At 46.2% G+C, this 22,047-nt stretch overlaps 1 protein-coding gene across 1 annotated transcript in view; it reads left to right on the top strand.

Annotated features, from left to right (window-relative positions):
- The window catches only part of NPSR1 (neuropeptide S receptor 1), a 376,437-nt gene extending 354,682 nt beyond the window's left edge, over nt 1–21,755 (top strand). Inside the window, exon 9 of the mRNA XM_075589097.1 lies at nt 21,504–21,755. Within this exon, the coding sequence (XP_075445212.1) occupies nt 21,504–21,594 (91 nt within the window). The 3' untranslated portion in view covers nt 21,595–21,755. The remainder of the gene's footprint in view (nt 1–21,503) is intronic.
- Nucleotides 21,756–22,047: the final 292 nt, after the last annotated feature.

Here is a 22,047-nt window from a genome sequence, read left to right as displayed (position 1 = left end):
CCTACGGGTCGGCGGTGCCCCCACAGAAGTGGGACCACACATCGTCATCCCCGCAGACTACGGGTCCGCGGTGCCCCCACAGAAGTGGGACCACACATCGTCATCCCCGCATGTGTCACCCGTGGAACCACCAGCCTGATACCCTTGGGATACCTGGGGATACCCACAGGTGGTCTCCATAGGCCCCACGCAAAACCACAGAATCAAACCCTGAATGTAAAAAAAATAAACCTGGCCTATACATTCAATACATACACCCTCCCCCCCAACACCTACAGTACAATAATGTGCAAAATAACTATTATCCAGATATGGATAATAGATTAATTGCCCATTATTAAAAACATTAACTAGCATATACAAATAAATAAAGTACTAATGACCTCATCAATACGAAGTGTCCGTTGCCAGCAAAATCCTTGTCTTGTCTACAACATACATAGCAAATACAAAGCCTATACATTGCAATTACATTCAGATATCAATTAACCCCTTAAACACCTTATCAGATAATAACCGCAAAGGTAATTAAGGGGTTAAGCCACACAGGACCGATACCCACCCTTCACCCATGAATTTGTACTGTGGCTTCATCATGCAACTATATATATATACTGTATATATATACAGAGAGACAGAGAGAAAGAGAGAGAGAGAGAGATATATACAGTATATATATATATATATATATATATATATATATATATATATATATATATACACACCCATGATAAACCAATATACAGTACAAATAAATGTAGAAGGGTTATCAAAAGCCAATACATTGCAATTACATTCAGATATCAATTAACCCCTTAAACACCTTATCAGATAATAACCGCAAAGGTGATTAAGGGGTTAAGCCACACAGGCCCGATACCCACCCTCACCCATGAATTTGTACTGTGGCTTCATCATGCAACTATATATATATATATTTTATATACCAGTATATACAGAGAGACAGAGAGAAAGAGAGAGAGATAGAGATATATACAGTATATATATATATATATATATATATATATATATATATATATATATATATATATATATATATATATATATATATATATATATATATATATATACTAGCTGAGAGACCCGGCGTTGCCCGGGATGTAATGTTCCCGCTCCTCTCTCTCTCTTCCCCCCTCTCTCTGTTTGTCCCCCATTCACATCAATCCAGTCTCCCCCCTCCCTCCTTTACAGCTTCATGCAGTGTGTGTGCGCGCGCGCGCGCGCGCGCGTCAGTGAGTCTGACGCAGAAACACAAACACACACAGACTGAGTGACTGACGCACACACAGTCAGTGTGTGTGTGTGTGTCAGTGTGTCAGTGTGTGTGCAGTGTGTGTGTGTGTGTGTCAGTCAGTGTGTGTGTGTGTCAGTCAGTGTGTGTGTGTGTCAGTCAGTGTGTGTGTCAGTCAGTGTGTGTGTGTGTGTGTGTGTGCGCGTCAGATAGTGTGCGTGTGTGTGTGTGCGTCAGTCAGTGTGCGTGCGTGCGTGCGTCAGTAAGTGTGTGTGTCAGTCAGTGTGTGTGCGTGCGTCAGGGTGTGTGTGCATGTGGCTGTTAGGGGTTGTGTGCGTGTGGCTGCCAGGGATTGTGTGCGTGCATCAGTACGTGTGTCAGTCAGTGTGTGTGTGTGTATACTCTGCGTTGGCCGGAGGTGGGGCGTGAAAGGCAGGGGGAGTGAGCGCCGGGGAGGGGAGTGTGATGGGGAGGAGGAGAGGTGTGTGTGTGTATACCCGGCGTTGGCCGGAGACAGGGGGGGGGGCGTCAAAGGCAGGGGGGCGTCAAAGGCAGGGGGGGGCATCAAAGGCAGGGGGGCGTCAAAGGCAGGGGGGGGGGGCGTCAAAGGCAGGGTCGTCAAAAGCAGGGGGGGCGTCAAAGGCAGGGGGGGGGCGTCAAAGGCAGGGGGGGGGGCGTCAAAGGCAGGGGGGGGGCGTCAAAGGCAGGGGGGGCGTCAAAGGCATGGATTCCTCCCCCTGCATTTCCTCACCTGGCAGCATGCCGCGCTCCTTGGGCTGCCACTGGTTCTCTCCCCCCTCGTGGCCTCCGCCGACTCCCGGTGGCACAAAGGAGGTATTAACTCCCTGCCGCCCTCCTCCTGCTCCTCGGGGATGTTGAGCCGTAGAGAGCGTGCTCTGGGAGGTGGGGGGGAAAGAAGTGGGGGGGGGGAGAAGTAGGGGTGGGAGAGAAGTGGGGGGTGGGAAGTGGGGGGGGTGGAAATGGGGGAGCGACACACACGCGACACCTACCTGTACTTCCGGGCGCCGCCATCTTCTCACTCGGCGCCGCGAGGGAGGAAGGGGGTCCTTCCGGGCGCCGCCATCTTAGGCGCCACGAGGCAGCCTGTCTGTTCCCCCGCCGGGGAGGGAGGTGAGTTGGAACGCCGGCGGGGAGGGAGAGAGGTGAGTTGGAGCGCCGAGGGGGAGAGGTGAGTTGGAGAGAGACCCGGCGTTGCCGTGAGTTAAATTTCCCGCTCCCTTCTCTCTCCCTCTTTCTCCGTTCTCCCCAGAGGGGAGGGACGAACAGTGGACAGGAGGGGGGGGACGAGCAGTGGATAGGAGGGGGGGGACGAACAGTGGACAGGAGGGTTAGGGGACGAACAGTGGACAGGAGGGGGGGGACGAACAGTGGACAGGAGGGGGGGACGAACAGTGGACAGGAGGGGGGGGACGAACAGTGGACAGGAGGGGGGGGGATGAACAATGGACAGGAGGGGTGGGACGAACAGTGGACAGGGGGGGGACAGTAGACAGGAGGGGGGGATGGACAGTAGACAGGAGGGGGGCAGTGGACAGGAGGGGGGGCAGTGTCGCACACACACAGTCACACACACAGTCACAGTCACACACACACACACAGTCACAGACACACACACAAAGTCACACACACACACACACACACATGTCTCAGTCCCGTGATGCGCCCTTTCTCAGTTCCGTGCAGCGCCGCAGGTGGGGGGGAGGTGGGGGAGTGACACACGCGACACCTACCTGTACTTCCGGCCGCCGCCATCTTCTCACTCGGTGCCGCGAGGGAGGAAGGGGGTCCGCCATCTTACGTGCCGCGTGGCAGCTTGTTCCCCCGCCGGGGAGGGAGTGGAGCGGGAGGGAGGTGAGTGGAGCGGGAGGGAATGGAGCGGGAGGGAATGGAGCGGGAGGGAGTGGAGTGGGAGGGAATGGAGCGCGAGGGAGGAAGGGGGTCCGCCATCTTACGCGCCGCGTGGCAGCCTGCCTGTTCCCCCGCCGGGGAGGGAATGGAGCGGGAGGGAGTGGTGTGTAGCGGGAGGGAGTGGTGTATAGCGGGAGGGAGGTGAGTGGAGCGGGAGGGAGGGAGTGGAGTGGGAGGGAGGTGACTGCGGGAGTGGAGCGGGAGGTGAGTGCGGGAGTGGAGCGGGAGGGAGTTGTGTGTAGCGGGAGGGAGTGGTGTGTAGCGGGAGGTGAGTGGTGTGTAGCGGGAGGGAGTGGTGTGTAGCGGGAGGGAGTGGTGTGGAGCGGGAGGGAGTGGAGCGGGAGGGAGGTGAGTGCGGGAGTGGAGCGGGAGGGAGGTGAGGGAGGGAGGTGAGTGCGGGAGTGGAGCGGGAGGGAGGTGAGTGCGGGAGTGGAGCGGGAGGGAGGTGAGTGCGGGAGTGGAGCGGGAGGGAGTGGAGCGGCTTCCGGGCGCGTCTTAGGTGGGCGCGTGTCCCCCCGCCGGGTAGGGAGTGGAGCGGGAGGGAGGTGAGCACCGGGGAGGGGGGGAGGTGAGTGTGATGAGGGGGGAGAGGACAGTGTGTGTGTGTGTGGTTTTTTTTGGACCTTTGGCCCGTCACTCCGCCTTAGGCCAATGAGAGGTGTGGGGGGCAGGCCAAGGGGGTGGTGTGAGTGTGTGAGCCCAATGAGAGGTGTGCGGGGGCGGGCGGGCCAAGGGACCAATGAGATTGCCGCTAGGGACGCAGACATACAGTGCTTTCAGAAATATATAGTAGATATATATATACACACACGTTATATACACACCCATGATAAACCAATATACAGTACAAATAAATGTAGAAGGGTTATCAAAACCACTGTCATACAACCAAACACTTCTCCATACATACACACTAAATTAAAATCAATTTCCTTTAATATTCATAACTGATCTCTCAATCTAAATCATCACTAAACCTCTGAAAAGCCATTTAAACAACTTACATTCCAATATAAATGATGCCTAAATATCTATGTATCATATACATTCTGCAAATTAATCAACCAAGTAAACAAAACTCAATTAGCAATCATTATTTACATCCCTAAACAATTCACACTAGATCCCGAACAATAAAACAAACAATTAACAAATTCACGCCTAGAGCAGAACAATTAAGCCTTTGAAAAAATATAAGTACCGACAAAAATACAACCTTTACAAACCAAGCCTATCCCTGACCTTCCTCAAACACACAATACAATACCAAGGAATACATCTATCTCATTTTAAAATACTTTAAACTCACAATAAAGCATACTGTAGCAGCATACACAAAATAATTTAAAACACATCTAATCCAGCTTTTAAAACAACATCATTTCTTACACTGTACTGTACTGTATGTATATATCTCTCTAGACATATATACATACATACATACAGTGGCAAGAAATGATATACCACAAAAAAAAATAAATACACATGTTAAAAAACCTTTTGAAAAAATTAACAAGTTAAATAAAATACATTTCTTTACTGTAGTTCACTTACCATTACTTGCCCCCACCGACTCCCGTTGCGCAGCTTACTCACGAACCAATCCACGATCAGGAACCCATAAAATAATAAACCACAAAATAATAAACATTAAACTAAAAATCCAAATCAATCCACGGGTCTTCTATCTGTAATCCATCTTTATCTGTGTTCTTCTTTCTTCTATCTCCTTCCAGCGGGGCGGGGCGGGGTCTTCTCCCCGTCTGCGGCCACGCCCTGGTCTTCTTTCTTTCCCGGAGGTCCTTCCTCAGCGGCGTCTGGCTTCAAAATGAGACGACATAGGCTTTTAAAGGCCTATGACGTCACATTTTGCGTCATGGTTCCCACGGTCCTGATTGGACCGTGAAAACCATGTGTTTTGGCCGACAAAAAAAAAATGATGACGTCACTTAAAGGGAATGAAAGCACAGCCAATCAGAATGGCTTTGCTTCAATTGCCTTTAAGATGACGTCATGAAAAGGCACATGGCCGCCCTCACATGGTATGGTAGCCAATCAGAGTAGGGATGGAGTTCCCACGCTCTGATTGGCTACCATACCATGTGATCATTTGATGTCATCATTTTTTTTTTTGTCGGCCAAAACAATCTCGGGGAGCAGGGGGTCCCCAGACCTGAAACCAACGCGGTTCAGCTCCGGAGACCCCCTGCACATGTACACTATCAATAAAAATGTATTTCAAATTTATTTATTGTCATTTATTTATTTAGATTTATTTATTTATTTTTTGGCGGCAGCTGTGTGTGTGTATTTTTTTTATTGTGGGTAGCGGGTGTGGGTGAATGGGGTATTAGCCCCAACGGTGCTTGTTTAGGGCTTGCGGGGGGGTAGCGGGAGGGCTTAACCCCTTCATGACCGTAGCGGTATTAACTGCTACGGTCGTGAAGGGGTTAAGTGCACCCGCAACCCCCCCGCAAGTCCTAAACTCACACCAAGGGCCAAATACCCCCCTCACCCATCCCCACTACCCACAATAAAGCGGGCACGGTGGGTTAACCCCTTCATTGCCTTAGCGGCTATCCGCTATGGTAATGAAGCAGCATTTCTGTATTTTTAATAATATTGAGCAGGAGCAGGGGGGGTACCTGAGCATTCATTTCTGGCTCAGGGAACCCTCTGCTCACTGTACAATATTATTAAAATACAGAAATGCTGCTTCTTTACCATAGCGCATAGCCGCTAAGGTAAAGAACGAGTGTTTATTTATACTGTATACTGTATGTGTTTTATTGATACTGTACATGTGCAGAGGGTCTCCAGAGCAGAACCGCACTGGTTTCAGGTCTGGGGACCCCCTGCTCCCCGAGATACAGGCCCCTTTAGGGGGTGCCGGTATCCCTCTGCTTTGCTTGGTTTACAGGCCGCGATCACGTGATCGGGACCTTTAAACCAAGCAGAGGGATACCAGCACCTCATAAAGGGGGCTGTATCTCGGGGAGCAGGGGGTCCCCAGACCTGAAACCAACGCGGTTCAGCTCCGGAGACCCCCTGCACATGTACACTATAAATAAAAATGTATTTAAAATAATTTTTAATGTGCCGATGTTTGCGCAGAGAGAGAGCAGCGGATCTCTCTCTGCTGCAAACAAATCTCGCCCCCACCGCCCATACAGTAGTATCATGTATGTATGTGCATATACAGTACTGTATGTGAACAGTACTGTACTGCACCGACACACTTTATTCGAGCAAATACCCAGTATGTACCTGGCAGATACCTGGAATGCGCCGCTCCTCACCTCTGACAAGCCCCATTGCGTTTGCCTTCCCAGCCTGGGTTCATGCCTGGCTGACGGGCGGCTGATCTGTTAAATGATAATGATTAGGATTTAATAGGCTGCAATGCTTCGCGTGTCTACCAGATGGCATAAATTCATGAATTGTAATGCAGTTTATATATACTGTGCAGTATTGCAGCCAGCGGGAATAAAATGCTTCAATCCCTGCTTGGAAAATACCTCAATGCACTCGGGCAGAAAACAGTCACAAACCTCAATTCACCCGGGTATACCCGAATTCGTGGGACTAGCCGAGCTCGAATAAAGTGTGTCGCCAGTGTATGTTAGGGCTTATAGGGGTTGTTGTTATACAGTATATATATATACAGTATATATACTGCATTACAATTCATTATAGGGGACGGCTTCAAAGAGAACAGCTCGCAAGCGCCACCATGTGTATTTACACGGCATTGCAGTATTGCAACCAGCCGGAATAAAATGCTTAAATCCCTGCCGGGAAAATAACGCAATGCACTCTGGCAGAAAACGATCAGAAACCTGAATACACCCGGGTATACCCGAATTCGCGGGACTAGCCGAGCGAGAATAAAGTGTGTCGGTACTGTACATCCTTTCCCCTTGATTCTGTTCCCTCACATCTCCTCTGCACCCTCTCTGGGTACTATGCCCCATCCTAACTCACCATTCTGTCTGCAGGCCACAACCCTTATTTTTGGAGTTTGCCTGGGATTTTTTCATTGCAAAGTTTACAAGTCGCTAGCTGTGCTCTGCTTGGTATACTACTCCCCACATCCCTACGACCTGGAAAACTGCCAGAGATGTCCCAATCTTCAAAAGTGGGGACAGAACACTGTCTCAAACTACAGACATCTCTCTTCTCCCAATTCTTTTCAAAGTCATGGAAAAATATGTTCACTCCCAATTAACGATTACTATACCAAGACAATTTTCTCTAACCAATTCCAAACACTACACGGTAACTACCCTGCAAAAAGTTTGCAATGCAATCCAGTGTGGAATGGAATGGGGACAACTCACTGGTGCAATATTCCTAGATTTTGCAAAGGCTTTTGATACTGTTGATCATGTTTTCTTGCTTAACAAACTCCTGTGCTCTGGAATAGGAATCATGCTTTAAACTGGTTTCATTCCTACCCATCAGGTAGATCCAACATATGTCCATCTAAGGCTCTTACTCCAACCCCTTAGATATCACCTGTGGTGTCCCGCAAGGCTCTGTCCTGGGGCCTCTTCTCTTCTCCGTGTTCATCAACGATCTTCCTACAGCTTGTAATGGAGCATCAATACACATGTATGCAGATGACACAATCTTATATGCACACAGCCATAGCCTCTCGGACCTTGAACACATACTTCAATCTGACTTTTTGAGACTTGAAAATTGGATTTCCCAAAACAAACTATTTTTAAACACTGACAATACTGAAAAAATGGTATATGGGACCAAGGCTACATTTTTAAAGCTTCCAATGACTAAGCTCCAGATCAGAACCAACACTAATACCACCCTAACTCCTGTTACTGGTTGTAAATACTTGGGCATATGGTTTGACTCCCATTTAACATTTGGGATGCACATTAATAACCTGACATCAAAAATATATGTCAAACTAGGTGTACTTTATAGGAACAAATCCCCCCTAAGTCTGCTGGTCAGAAAGCGTATTGCACAGCAGATGCTAATGCCAATTATCGACTATGGGGCCATAGTATACGCCATCCCAAACCCACCTTAGCAAACTTGACATCCTCTTCAATTAAATATGCCACTTTCTTCTACAATACAACTACAACACACCTCTATGAAATGCTCAAAGAACTAGATTGGTCATCACTTGAGTCTAGGCGCAAAGTTCATCTTTCCTGTCTTGCCTTCAAATACTTTCTGGGCAAACTACCCGTCTACCTGAACAAGCTCCTCACTCCTACCACATGCAGCACTTATCATCTGAGATCTGACTCCAAAAGACTGTTCATGGTCCCAAGGTTCAGCAAAGTATCCGACCACTCCTCCTTCTCTTACCGTGCCCCTCAAAACTGGAACAATCTACCGGAGAATCTCACAGCCTCCGCCAGTCTAAGTTCCTTCAAAACCAAAGCTGTCTCACATTTTAACCTGGTCTGTAACTGTTACTTATGCCTTTAATATATATTATCTGTAACTGTGCATGCTATGTCTTGTATATAATGTATACCCTGTTCACTTATGTAACTATATTTGTAACCATGTATTATTTGTCATCTTAACTCTGTGCCCAGGACATACTTGAAAACAAGAGGTAACTCTCAATGTATTCTTCCTGGTAAAACATTTTATAAATAAAAATAAATACATTTTAACCTCTTTCTCACTTCTGGCACATTTTCATCTTTTTTAAAACATCAACTCATGGGGGCGCGCTTGTGCCATCATGCGGATGTACGCAAGCTAAGGAAGCTCCATGCACTCCTCCAGCATAATTTTATATAACCCGCGATCGCCGCACTGATCGGCCCTGCGGGACATCACACAGGCTTGGGGAACCAGCAGGGATGTCGCAGAAGAAAACTCTGAAGCTGGGGACCCCTGATCTTGCCCGTTTCATCTGCGGGCTGCAAGCAGTGTCTGAAAAGAAAAACAAAGATGCCACCGCTAAGCTGAGCACGTGGGAGCGTGCGCTCATAAAGGTAAACAAAGAAGGAGAGCGTCAAGCTGCAGGGTGTGAGGGGGTTATCCCTGATAGAAAAGCAACCCTTAGAACTCTGCAGAGAGGGCCATAGCAGAGGAGGGGGCAGGGTGGAGATCTGCTTCCAACAGTGAGCTGGATATGGCTGAGGATGCCACAGTAATCACAAAGCAGGACCTCCAGACTTTGCTTAGAGAAATGCAAGTGGGCTTTCAGTCAGAGAGCAAAAAAACAAATATCAGCTCCAGAAGCAAAAAGGTAAGTGAAATCAAATAACAGTCTTTTAAATTGATAATAGCAATGTCCTGTACATATAAGTATAGGTGCACGGAGAGGGGAGAAAAACCAAGGATTAAAGCAAGGTATAAGAAGCGGGGTACTTACCGAGAGGTGGATTCCCACCAGGCTGTGTGACCCCCTGAGAAGCTTCACCTTACCCCGTCTCCTTCCAAATGAAGTGGTGTAGAGCCACACACTCACAAGGTGTCACCACTAATCCATTCCTCCCGCAACAATGCTGAAACCGGTGGTGTCCTCCGATCCAGGCAGCAACAGAAACAAAAAATTATCGAGTGGATTACCGCTTGCTATGAAAAGAAGTTGGGGAACTCACCAAATTTGAAGGTTAAAAAAAGTATTTAATGAAAACTACATAAAATGACAAACTCCTCCTCATCAATCAGCTCTGGATAGAGCTATAAAGGAATTTTAAACAGAAGTTTCCTTACTGGCTAAAATAACTACAGATCTTGAAAATAAGATGGACATTTCCCTTCAAAATCAGGTAAATACTGATGATGAGGTCTTGCGTCTCAATGACGAGAAAAGAGCTATGAAGGATGGCATAAACGACCTGGAGAACAGGGAGTGGAGGCAGAATCTACAAATCCATCATGTCCTTGAGTCGGTGTCTGCAGAAGCCCACCAGCAATATCTTAAGAGACTGTTTAAGTCAATTGGCCCCCAGCTACAAGATGGCGATCTTCTGGGATAGAGCCCATAGAGCCTTACGTCTGAGATTTGATGACCTTAAAAGAAGCAGAGACGTGGTTCTAAGATGACACCAATATGCAACCAAGGAAAGGATTTTAAAAGGCTGCAGAAAGTCTGCAGAAACAGAGGCTCCATTGAATTTGAAATCAATTCCATCCAGATTTTCCAGGATCTATCCTGGATGACAATAGAGAGGAGGAGAGGGCTGTGACCTGTAACAGCGGTTCTCCAGGAAACGGGTATTCATTAGCCGTGAGCCTTTCCATTACACCTGGTGGTAAATTATGAAGGCAGACAGATCTCGATCCGTTACCCAGAGGAATAAGCATCTATCCAGTTGGTATACAGAAACAGCATCTATCCAGTTGGGTCTGACCCCCAGGGATGGATCGGGCCAGCACCAAAGATCTTGAGAAAACAACATGGATGATGATCAATCGGCAGAGGGCACGGTTGCCCGAAGATAAAATATGTAAGACCGACTTTGATGCAGTGGACCTCCAATCGGGTTCACGGCCATCTCTTTGATCGGGGATCTGGCAAGCAACAGGTTCTGTTTAACAGACAGTTTGGAGTCTTCTGCCAGCCTCTTGGGGCTACTACAATTGTCCGGTGGATGAAACTGATGAACACACAGATCAAACGCCCCGGCTATGTGGAGGGGGTCTTGGCCCAAAGACTTTGAAAAGCTGGGATCTTTTGTTCTGGGACACAGGGGACACCAAGCCTCATGGAGAAACCAAGGCAATCACAGCTCAAAAATGTAATGTTAATAAACATTGATCATTTAGAGAGAGAATAAGAAATCGTTTTTTTATATATATATTCCTACCCGGGAAGCCTATCACTATAAATGCACGCTAACATGAGAAAGTTATATATTTTTATCGGTCCCACAGTTGTCAGGGATTAATATGACTTATAGTCCATTTTATATTCAGGATGGGAACCCTGCATGCCCGATGTCAGGTACCCCCAGTAGGGCCATATGCCCGCTAGTCCATGTAGGGTCTGGCCGCAAATCTGGAATGAGTGGCTGGTTACACTCATCTTACGCTATAGTTTAATTTTTGTTTTTTTGTTTTTCCCCATGTCCGCGGAGGGGGAAAAACCCTTCCCTACGTTTTTTACCCACATTTGTTCCCTACAACCATTAAAGTCCTTAGTTCATAGCTTTCACATGAGAGAGAGAGAAAGAGACACGATATTGGAAATGACTAGACAATCCCATTGAAGTTAGTATCCATGTGTCACGAATGTGCTCGCCACAAACCAGGACCAGACCGCAGGGCTGAGGTGGGGATGTGAATACACCGACCTTAGACCACGAAGCCGGTTCTGGGTTGCGCAGTCCGTAGTCAAACAAAGCTGGGTCAGGGTTGGAGAATGCAGGGTAATACGTAGACAAGCCAGGGTCGGGGTAGGCGGCACAGGAGGGGAGGCCGCGGTCATCTTCAGGAAATCTTGGGTGAAGTCGCTTCAGCATAGAAAGCAGGAAACTGGAACAAAGCCACTTCAGCGCTAGAGAGCAGTAAACTTGAACTGAGCCACTCAGCGTACAGAGCAGGAAACTGGAACTAAGCTGCTTCAGCATAGAGAGCTGGAAACTTGAACAAGGCCGCTTCAGTGTGGAGAGCAGGAAACGTGAAGCCAAGCTGCTTCAGCAAAGGAACAAGAAGCAAACACTGGGAACCCAGCACTTCAGCACGGCAAGGCCAAGAAGGAAAAAGCAAGAAGCCTGTGGCCAGCACAGTGACACTAAAGAGGATTTGGATTTATGCACAACACTTCCTGGAGGGAAGTGCTGACTCGAAATAGCACAGCAAGCCAATCAGGCCAGAGGTGCACAGGAGGCAACAAGAAGCAGGTGATTGCATGAGCAGAAAGGGTTTGTCTGGAACTGCATAGCTGTGTAAGGAATGAGTTCCAGCCAAACCCAGGGGCTATTCCTTACACCCTGAATGTTGAAGGTCTTAACAGTAACGGTAAACGTAGACTGGCCCTAAAAGAATTCAGGAACTTGAAAGCAGATATTGTTTCCTTGCAAGAGACACATTTTGATACTCAGGAGCTCTCAAACACTTTCAGCAGGATGTACCCTACAGCATTCTATTCTTCTTTTACTAGAAAAAAAGAGGTGCTGCGATACTATTAAATGGGACATTCCGTTCCAGGTATTGGAGGTTAAGAGAGATCAAGCAGGGCGGTCCCTAGTGGTTCACGGGCATCTCTCAGGCCAACATATCACGTTAGTTAAAATATACGCAACCAAGGAAGGACACATTGATTTTAAGGGAAACGTTGGAATCCATGGAAGGTAGCCAAGAGTAACTGCTGATATTGGGAGGTAATTTTAATATGGTACCAGACCCCGATGTGGATAAGTCCCCCCACTCAAATCAAGCACACTCAGCTATGACTAACGCTACAGCCCCACTGTCTGCGCTGGCGCGTCTGCCAGGCTGGCAGCGCGTGCAGCCGAGTTCCTTGGTCTGCAGTGAGCTGTAGGGGGGAAAACAGGGGAGGCATGATGGGGAAGTGGAAACAAAAGAAAACAGCGCACAACGCCAAATAGTGAAGCAAATTCAACAATATATTATAGAATTAAAAAGGGGGTAATATATCTGCGTACATAAAAAAAGGTTGGTAAAAGGCATGTAGTGTGTATCACACTGTTTACCACTCGGCTGTTAGCTGTAGATTCAGGTGCTTGCTTCCCTCTGCTGCTGCAGCTCAGTTGATTCTGGGGCAGGACGTCAGTCTTTTCACTCCCAAGGGGATTTCCCTTCATGCAGCCAGGTTCAGCAGCTGGTACTGGGGCTCGGTGAAATCGCTCCTGCTTCCTAGCCGATATGAAGCTGCTCCTGTACCTCGGCAGGTGTATCCTCTGCACAGAGGTTAAAACGCAGCTTGCTGCTGTCTTCACAGCAGTGGTGGATTCAATAGGGAAGTTTGAACAGTCTTACAAAGTCTCTCACAAGTGTCCAAAACAGCACACAGGATGAAATAAAAACAGGACAGGCCAACACATAGACAAAGGCCAATGTAAGCAGATATAAGGCAATAGAATGTTACATCCAACTAGTTTCGTAGAATTAACTACTTCTTCAGGGAATTGTTTTTTTTATGATGGGGAAGTGATGGGGCGTGGCCATGATGTCACCTGGCAGGTTCACCCTCATTGGCTGAACTGCCGAGGGCGTGGCCTAGCGCTCGATCACTAGTATTGATCACAATTTTCCTGTCTGCAGGAAAAACTGGCCACGCAGCACGGCGGCCACCCCTTGCAGTGGGCCTGGCCCCATTGAGGGGCAGCTCTTCTCCTATGGCGGGCGCTGCAGCAGCCAGTGGGACCTGGCCATATAGTGTAGCCCATAAATTCAGACTGCTACTTAAAGACTAGGGTTTATGGGATGCTTGGCGTAGTTCACATAAATGACAGAGGAACAACTCTTTCTAATCACCCCCACTTGATTTCGTATTCCAGAATTGACAATATATAATATAATGTATCCCTGGGTATTCTGGAGGTACAGTATTGGTCCACTCAGATATGGGGCCCATCATGTGATCAGACCACGCCCCGGTGGCAATCCTGTTTGATCCCCCTTTTGCTAGGACTCAATCATTCCATTGGAGGATGAACGACTCATTACTGCATTACCCAGAGATTAGCTCACAAATTGGAGACGAGCTCCATATCAACAATAGCTCTGTAGAATCAACATCAACACTATGGGAGACACATAAGGCCACGATCAGAGGACAGCCCATCTCAATAGCATCACACAGAAAGAGAACAAAAATAGAAAAACAAAAAAATATTACAGAAAAAGTTGTAAAATTACACATAAAAAAATCCATTGAGGAAAATTTATAAAATCCTGACCCAGGCAAGTGAGGAACTGAAGAGGGTGCAATTAGAGGATGTAGAGAAATTCCTTAAATGTACCAAGCAAACGTACTATGATAAGGGGTATAAGGCGGACTGTTTCTTGGCTAATAAACTTAGGAGCCTATGCAGTAAGTGTTCATAAGCCACTTATCAATCACTTATCACCCAAAATGCCTACTGCTATTCAGTAAGCGGTGATAAGTGGGTGATAAAAGACTGAATCGCTCAAAAAAAATTGGTCATAAAAAAAATCACCTAGGTAGCGGTGATAAGCCACTTATCACCACTTTTCGGCATGTTCATAAACTCATACAATTCTAGTAGCAGTGATTTGACTATGAACGCCTATCACCGCTCTAGAATGGTGATTTTATCACAAAATTCTCACGCCAGAAAAAGTTGGCTTAAAGGTGTTGGAAACCTGCAGAGAAGCGACGAGATGGAACTTAGAAAAAAAATGCATTTTTCCTGCATAGGATTGATGCCGGGAATCTCTGGAGCTGATTTCCATTAATATTAGCACCAGAGACCCCTGGCATGAATCCTGTGCAATAAAAATGCATTTACAGTAAACTTCATTACCATAGCGGATAGCCTCAGGGACCCCCTACTTCCCGAGATACCGGCACCCCATAACGGGGCCTGTATCTCGGTAAGTAGGGGGTCCCTGAGGCTGAAACCAATGCGGTTTCAGGAGACCCCCTGCTCATCTAAACTATTAACAAAATTAAAATTTATACACATAAATTTCAGGCGATATTTGCACAGGGAGAGACGGCTCTCTCAGAGCAGCTCTCTCTGCAGCAGATACAACTCGCCGGGTTTGGCCTTTTCAGAGGGTCGTTCATCAGATCACCGGCTTATCACCCGTTTTGTGAATTTTGCTATGACAGGTAATGAAGGCTTTCTGAATACCGTGATACCAACGCTCAAAAAAAGGGTGATTTAAATGGTCCGGTGATTTTTTTTATGAACCTTTAGTGCATGTAGCCCTTAGAGGGATCAGGTCGAGAGCATTAGTACCTGCTATTAGGTTAAAAGGGGGAGAAGTGACCTATAACCCCTCAAAGATAGCAGAGGAATTAGCTAAATGTTATAAGGATCTCTATGATCTCGACAATTAAACTCCGCATGCTAAAGTCCCGAAACCTGACCCAGATTGAGACATATCTTAGAGACTTTAACCTCACGAAACTATCGGAGGAAAACCACGAAGTTTTAAATGCAAAAAATAACCTGGTTAGAGTTAGTAAGGGCAGTTAGCTCACTGAAGTCATCAAAGGATCCGGACCCAGGTGATTTATCAAATTTGAATCGTAGGACAATGTTTACTAGATTTATTCAATGATTTTCTCAGCAGAAAACAAATCCCCCCACAGATGACGAAAGACAACATAGTGGTGATTCCTAAAGAGGGTAAGGACCCATTATGTTGTGGTAGCTACAGACCAATCTCATTGCTTAATACGGATTTGAAAATGTATAGCAACATTTTGGCCAACAGGCTGAACCCAATACTCCCTACAGGTGCGCCGACGAGTATTCTAAAACTTGCCTTGGAAAATCTGGGGCTATCACCAACAAAATCCAGGTACATGCTGGGTACATGCTGCAACATTTCAGTGACATTTCTGCAGAGACTAATGGCCCATCGGATTAACACAGCAGGGGTCCCTGGCAGTCCCATTCAGTTTGAATGTGACTGCCTGGGGCCCCCGCTGTTAATTCGATGGGCCATTAGTCTGTCTGCAGAAATTTTGCAGCATGTACCCAGGATGCACCCAGCACGTACCTGGGTCTTGTTGGTGATTGCCCCAGATTTGGTTTAGAATACTCGTAGGCACTACAGTAGATTAATCCATTACGACCAGGTGGGTTTTGTGAAAGAATGCCAGGCATTAGATAACACAAGGAAAATCATTAATGTGATAGATCGAATACACAAAACTAAGACAAATACAATGTTGTTGAGCCTGGATGCGAAGAAGGCCTTTGACAGAATAAGATGGGACTTTTTAGTATAAGATGTTGGAGGCATTTGGATTCTCAGGGCTTTTTTTACAAGGGGTATGGGCCCTCTACCAGACACCAACAGCCACTCTGAAGATCCGTGGGGGAGGGGGAGGAGGGGGTAGAGGAATCTGATAACAATTATGAACGGGACTAGACAGGGGTGCCCCCCTCTCCTCTTCTTTTTGCCTTGACAATTGAACCCCTTGCAGCCACAATCAGAGGAGCTTCCCCAAATATACAAGGGATTAATATAAAAGGTGAGTGTTACAAACTATCATTCTTTGCGGATGATATTATCCTTACTATAGCTAACCCATTGATATCTCTCCCGAATTTACAATGCTCTCTCCGGATGTTTGGGGAATTATCTGGGTACAGCTAAACCCCGTTATAGCGCGGTCCTCGGGGGCCACCCGATCCGACCGCGCTAGAACCGGGGTCGCGCTAATTTTTTTTTTTAAATGGCCGCCGCGCGCCTGATCGGGAGGGAGGGAGTAAGGAGGGAAGGAAGGAAGGAAGAGGTGGCCAGAAGCCCTACACGTCCCCCAGCAACGGCCCTCTGAGTCCAGCCACAACCTGCTCCTTACCTCCCACCACCGGCATCCATCCCCCTCCACCGGCATCCACTTCCTCCCCCCCTCGCCCAAGGCCCCCACATCTACCGGCCCTCTGAGGCATAATCAGTTTTGGGCCTAGCCCACATGGCCCTCCGAGTCCCAGCCTGCTCCTCACACCCCCTACCGGCATCCACACCACCCCCCCCTCCACCCGACACCCCCCTCCTCCCGACACCCCCCCCCCCTCTTCCCAACACCCCTCCTCCTCCTGATGCAAGCTCTGCTCCGATCTCAGCAGCCGACACCAAAGGTAGGGAGGGGGAGTGGGAGGTGTGGTGTGCTGTGTAGTGTAGTGTGCTGTGAGTGCTGTGAGAGTGTGTTGTGAGTGCTGTGAGTGCTGAGTGCTGTGTGCTGTGAGAGTGTGCTGTAAGAGTGTGCTGTGAGTGCTGAGTGCTGAGTGCTGAGTGCTGTGTGCTGTGAGTGCTGTGTGCTGTGTGCTGTGAGAGTGTGCTGTGAGGGCTGTGAGAGTGTGTACTGTGAGCAGTGTGCAGCGAGTGCTGGGAGTGTGTGCAGTGTGTGCAGTGAGAGTGTGTGCAGTGAGAGTGTGTGCTGTGAGCAGTGTGCAGTGAGTGCTGGGAGTGTGTGAAGTGTGTGCAGTGAGAGTGTGTGCTGTGAGCAGTGTGCAGTGAGTGCTGGGAGTGTGTGCAGTGTGCAGTGAGAGGGTGTGCAGTGTGCAGTGAGAGTGTGTGCAGTGTTCAGTGAGAGTGTGTGCAGTGAGAGTGTGCGCAGTGTGCAGTGAGAGTGTGCGCAGTGTGCAGTGAGAGTGTGCGCAGTGAGTGTGCACAGTGAGAGAGTGTGCGCAGTGAGAGAGTGTGCGCAGTGTGCAGTGAGAGTGTGCGTAGTGAGAGTGTGCGCAGTGAGAGTGTGTGCAGTGAGTGCTGGGAGTGTGTGCAGTGAGTGTGTGTGCTGGAAGTGTGTGCAGTGTGCAGTGTGCAGGTGCAGTGAGAGTGTGTGCAGTGTGTGCTGGGAGTGTGTGCAGTTTGTGCAGTTTGTGCAGTGTGTGCAGTGAGTGTGTGTGCTGGGAGTGTGTGCAGTGTGCAGTGAGAGTGTGTGCAGTGTGCAGTGAGTGTGTGCAGCGAGAGTGTGTGCAGTGAGAGTGTGTGCAGTGAGTGCTGGGAGAGTGTGCAGTGTGCAGTGAGAGTGTGTGCAGTGAGAGTGTGTGCAGTGAGGCAGTGAGGCAGTGTGGCAGTGTGCAAAAAAATGTAAAAAAAAAAAAGGTAATTTTTTTTTTTTTTTTAAACGGGAGCCACGTGAAAACCACGTTATAACCGATTTCGCATTATAATGGGTCGCGCTATAACGGGGTTCAGCTGTATAAAGTGAATGTGCGGAAATTGGAAGCCCTAAATTTAACGTTAATGGACTTTCTTAAACGACATTTTGATTATTGGTGGAAAAAGACCCACCTGAAGTATTTGAGGATATACCTTTCTAGGGACTATAACTCATTATATAATTATAACTATCCCAAACTTTTTTCTAGGATTATAAAGGATCTACAAGTTTGGAATTCTCACTATATTTCCTTGATAGGGCGTATAACCGCGATTAAGATGAATATTCTCCCCAGACTTCTATATTATTTCCAAACATTACCAATAGCTGGCCCACATACAAATATAAAAGAAATCCAAAACCGTATTATGCAATTTATTTGGAAATATAAACAACCGAGAATAGCTAGGTCAATTATGTTGGAGTTTAAAGAATATCCCAAAGTCCCAAATATTCTAAAATATTATATCACCTCTCATTTGAAACAAATGGTTTATTGGCATTCCCCTGGAGGGACCTATGCTTGGGTGGACCTGGAAAGCTCACTCAAATACCCAGTTGGCCTACCTACTCTGTTGTGGTCCAGGTCTAGGAATGGGCTTGGGAGACAGCCTGAGCCAGCGGTAATCGGGTTTACTTTGAAAATCTGGCAGTCAGAAAAAAGAAATTCAAAGTTATTTCAATTCCGTCTAGATTTACGCCCCTGTTCGGTAATCCAGGGTTTTTGCTGGGGTTTTATTGTCGGGACTTTGAAACCTGGATAAAGAGTGGAACTCTAGAAATGGGAGATGTATTAGAAAAAGATAAGTTGATTTTGTTTGAGGAACTGATGAGAAAATATGGTTTACGTCGGACGGAGATGTTTAAATATATGCAGGTCCGACATTTTGTGCGACAGGGTTTCTATGAGGATGAATTCCCTAAATATACACGATTTGAAGATTATGCAAAACAAAAAAATATCAAAAATGTCTGATCTCATCCCTGTACCAAGGTTTAGTCGCCCGAAAGGAGACCCCGGCCCATAAATATATAGACCAGTGGGCTCTGGATTTCCAGGCAGAAATAACAAGGGAAGACTGGAAAGATATATGGGATAATGCGGGCAAAACCTCTATATGTACAGTTACAAAAGAGAATATTTACAAAATTCTGTTACGCTGGTATTACACCCCCAAAAGTGTAAAGCAAATGTTTCCGGAAGCGACTGATAGATGTTAGAGTGGATGCGGACAGATAGGGGATAAAGCACAAATATGGTAGTTTTCCCCAGTCAAACAGACATACTGGAGGACAGTTTTGAAATTAATAGAAGATGTGACGGGAATCAAGGTCCCGCTAGACCCCATTTTAATCATTTTGGCTAAACCTATGGAAGATATAAATCATTAATCAGCTAAATTAATTATGCATATATTAATGGCGGCTAGATGCACAGTAGCCGCAGTGTGGAAACAGACGCTGCCGCCTTCCAAAAGAGAGGTTATTAGAAGGGTTAACGATGACCAATTAATAGAAAGAATCACCTCATTTTTGAAGCACACCCCAAAGAAGTTTGATAGAGTCTGGGATCCCTGGGAAGTTGGATAGGGGTAAGGCTCTAATAGGTCAGAGGATCTGGGAGTGATTGGTGTAGGATGAGTCACTGATAAAATGTGATAAAATCTTATAAAACTCAAAGTTTTGTATGATATGCAATGTTGTTGTTGTTGGTTATAAGAATTCTGTTACAACATGTTTGTTCCCCCCTCCCTCCCCCTTTTCTTTTTTCTGTACCCCTTCCCTTCCCATTTATGTTTAAAAACCTTAATAAAAATTATAAGTTTAAAAAAAAAAAAAAAATGAACACATCACGCCCATTCTAAAGAAGCTCTCACTTGACTCCCCATCCCCCTTTAACTACCACCCTATCTCTCTTCTCCCTTTGCCTCCAAGCTTCTTGAACAACTTGTATTCAACTACCCAACTTACTTTCTCTCCTTGAACTCCCTGCTTGACTCTTTAAAATCTGGTTTCAATCTCTACACTCCGATATAGCAGTAACAAAAGTGACCATTGATCTACTCACTGCTAATCTAAGGGTCATTTCTCCCTACTAATTCTCCTGGATATCTCTGCTGCCTTCAAAACTGTTAATCACGCCCTTCTCCTCTAAAATCTCCACTCCATTGGCCTCTGTAATGCAGCTGTCCCCTGGCTCACGTCCTACATTTCCAATCACTCCTTCAGTGTTTCCTTCTCTGGTGTCTCCTCCTCTTCACCACATCTTTCTGTTGAAGTCAGACAAAGCTCTGTCCTTGGCCCCCTGCTCTTCTCACTATATAATCTTCTTTTGGTGAACTAATACAATCTTTAGGCTTTTCAGTATCATCTTTATGCCAATTACACCCAAATCTATCTCTCCTTCCCTGACCTCTCCTCTCTCCTGTCCCATGTCTCCAACAGTCTCTCTGCCAGTTCCTCCTGGATGTCTCACCTCAAGCTTAACATCTCAAAAAAAGAATTAATATTCTTTCCCCCTTCCACTGCCACCGCTACGCCAACACTTTCCCTCATTGTCAATAACACCACAATCTCCTCAACACCTCAAGCCCTCTATGTAGGGGTCATCTTTAATGCTGATCTCTCCTTCATTCCTCACATTCAGTCCCTCACGAAGTCCTGCCATCTCCACCCCCAAAATATCACAAAGATACACCCTTTTCTAACTCATAATGCAACTAAAATCCTAATTTACTCCATCATGTGTTGCCTTGATTACTGCAACCTTCTCTTAGTTGGCATTCCCCTTGTCCACCTCTCCCAACTCCAGTCCATCCAAAATGCTGCTGCTAGACTCATCTACTTCACTCACCACTCTACCACTACTGCTCCACTATGCATATCCCTACTCTGGCTTCCCATAGCCTATGGAATAAATTTTTCTATCACCGGAAAGGAACTGGCCGATTCGCGGCAAATTCGAATTTCAGAGGAAATATTTGCTCATCTCTGTTAGTGGTTAAAGTCTTTAAAGCAAGATTTACAGGTGGAAGGGATCACATAGGTTTAAAAAAAGCCCATCATAAAAGGTGGAGTGGAAAAATGCTCTGACGTCTCGGTTTTTGACCGTGTACAGTATGATAGCTCTTCACCCCTTCATATTATATGTAATGCTGTGACTACCATCATATTCACAGAATACAAGCATCCCAATGCTTTTCATAACTGTATAGATACTTCATCAGGGATTAGCTTGATAATTCCTCAAATGGCCTAATATAGTGCCCTGTAATGAGAAACAATCAGTAATACCAATATTCCCAATTGAGACAGACATGTACAATATAAATAACCCACAAATTGAAACGACTAAATTGCTAAAAAGCAATATATATCACTGTGAAGTTAATATCAATGTGGGTCACAAAATAAGCCACATATAAGATACAGAAATGAATTCAATAGGCATCAAAATGTATATTTATTTACGTTCAATATATTAAAAAGTAACATTTGTTTCAACTAAAGTAAATCTAAATGTTTATCCATTTTTTCCAGGGAAAGAAGTTCAGGAAAACATGGCGGTACAATCAGAGATAAAACTGAAGGGATGGAGATGCAAGTGTTTTCTAGACCAGAAAACACCTAACGCATGGACTACATAAGAAAACTCAGACAGACAAGAAAAAAAAAACTTACATATGAGCACGTTTACGTAGTTGCTTAATTTGTAACAGCATATAATGAGCTCTAAAATGTATGGAGGCGATGTTTGTGATATAAATAGTTTTTCTTATACGTATTACATTTCGTACATATTTTTAAATAAACTCACACTTTTTGATGATGTGTCTGCTTAATTAGCAAGAAAACATTCAACTATTACATACATGAGGGTCTTAATTAATTTAAGTATACTTATTTATAGTAAGTGTTAAATTCTCTGGGCCTCAGGGCTGAGCTAAATATTATTTTCTAGTACATCTAACAAACAACCATAAAAATGATGCAGCGGCGTTATTCAAACACTTCACGCGTCATGTACATCGGAATCCCGATTTGAAACCACGGGATAAATTCCCGCCTTCCCGCACTAAGATGC

Source organism: Ascaphus truei, chromosome 2 (genome assembly GCF_040206685.1).
Source record: "Ascaphus truei isolate aAscTru1 chromosome 2, aAscTru1.hap1, whole genome shotgun sequence".
Classification (NCBI taxonomy): Eukaryota; Metazoa; Chordata; class Amphibia; order Anura; family Ascaphidae; genus Ascaphus; species Ascaphus truei.
This window is presented reverse-complemented; position numbering and strand designations above follow the sequence as displayed.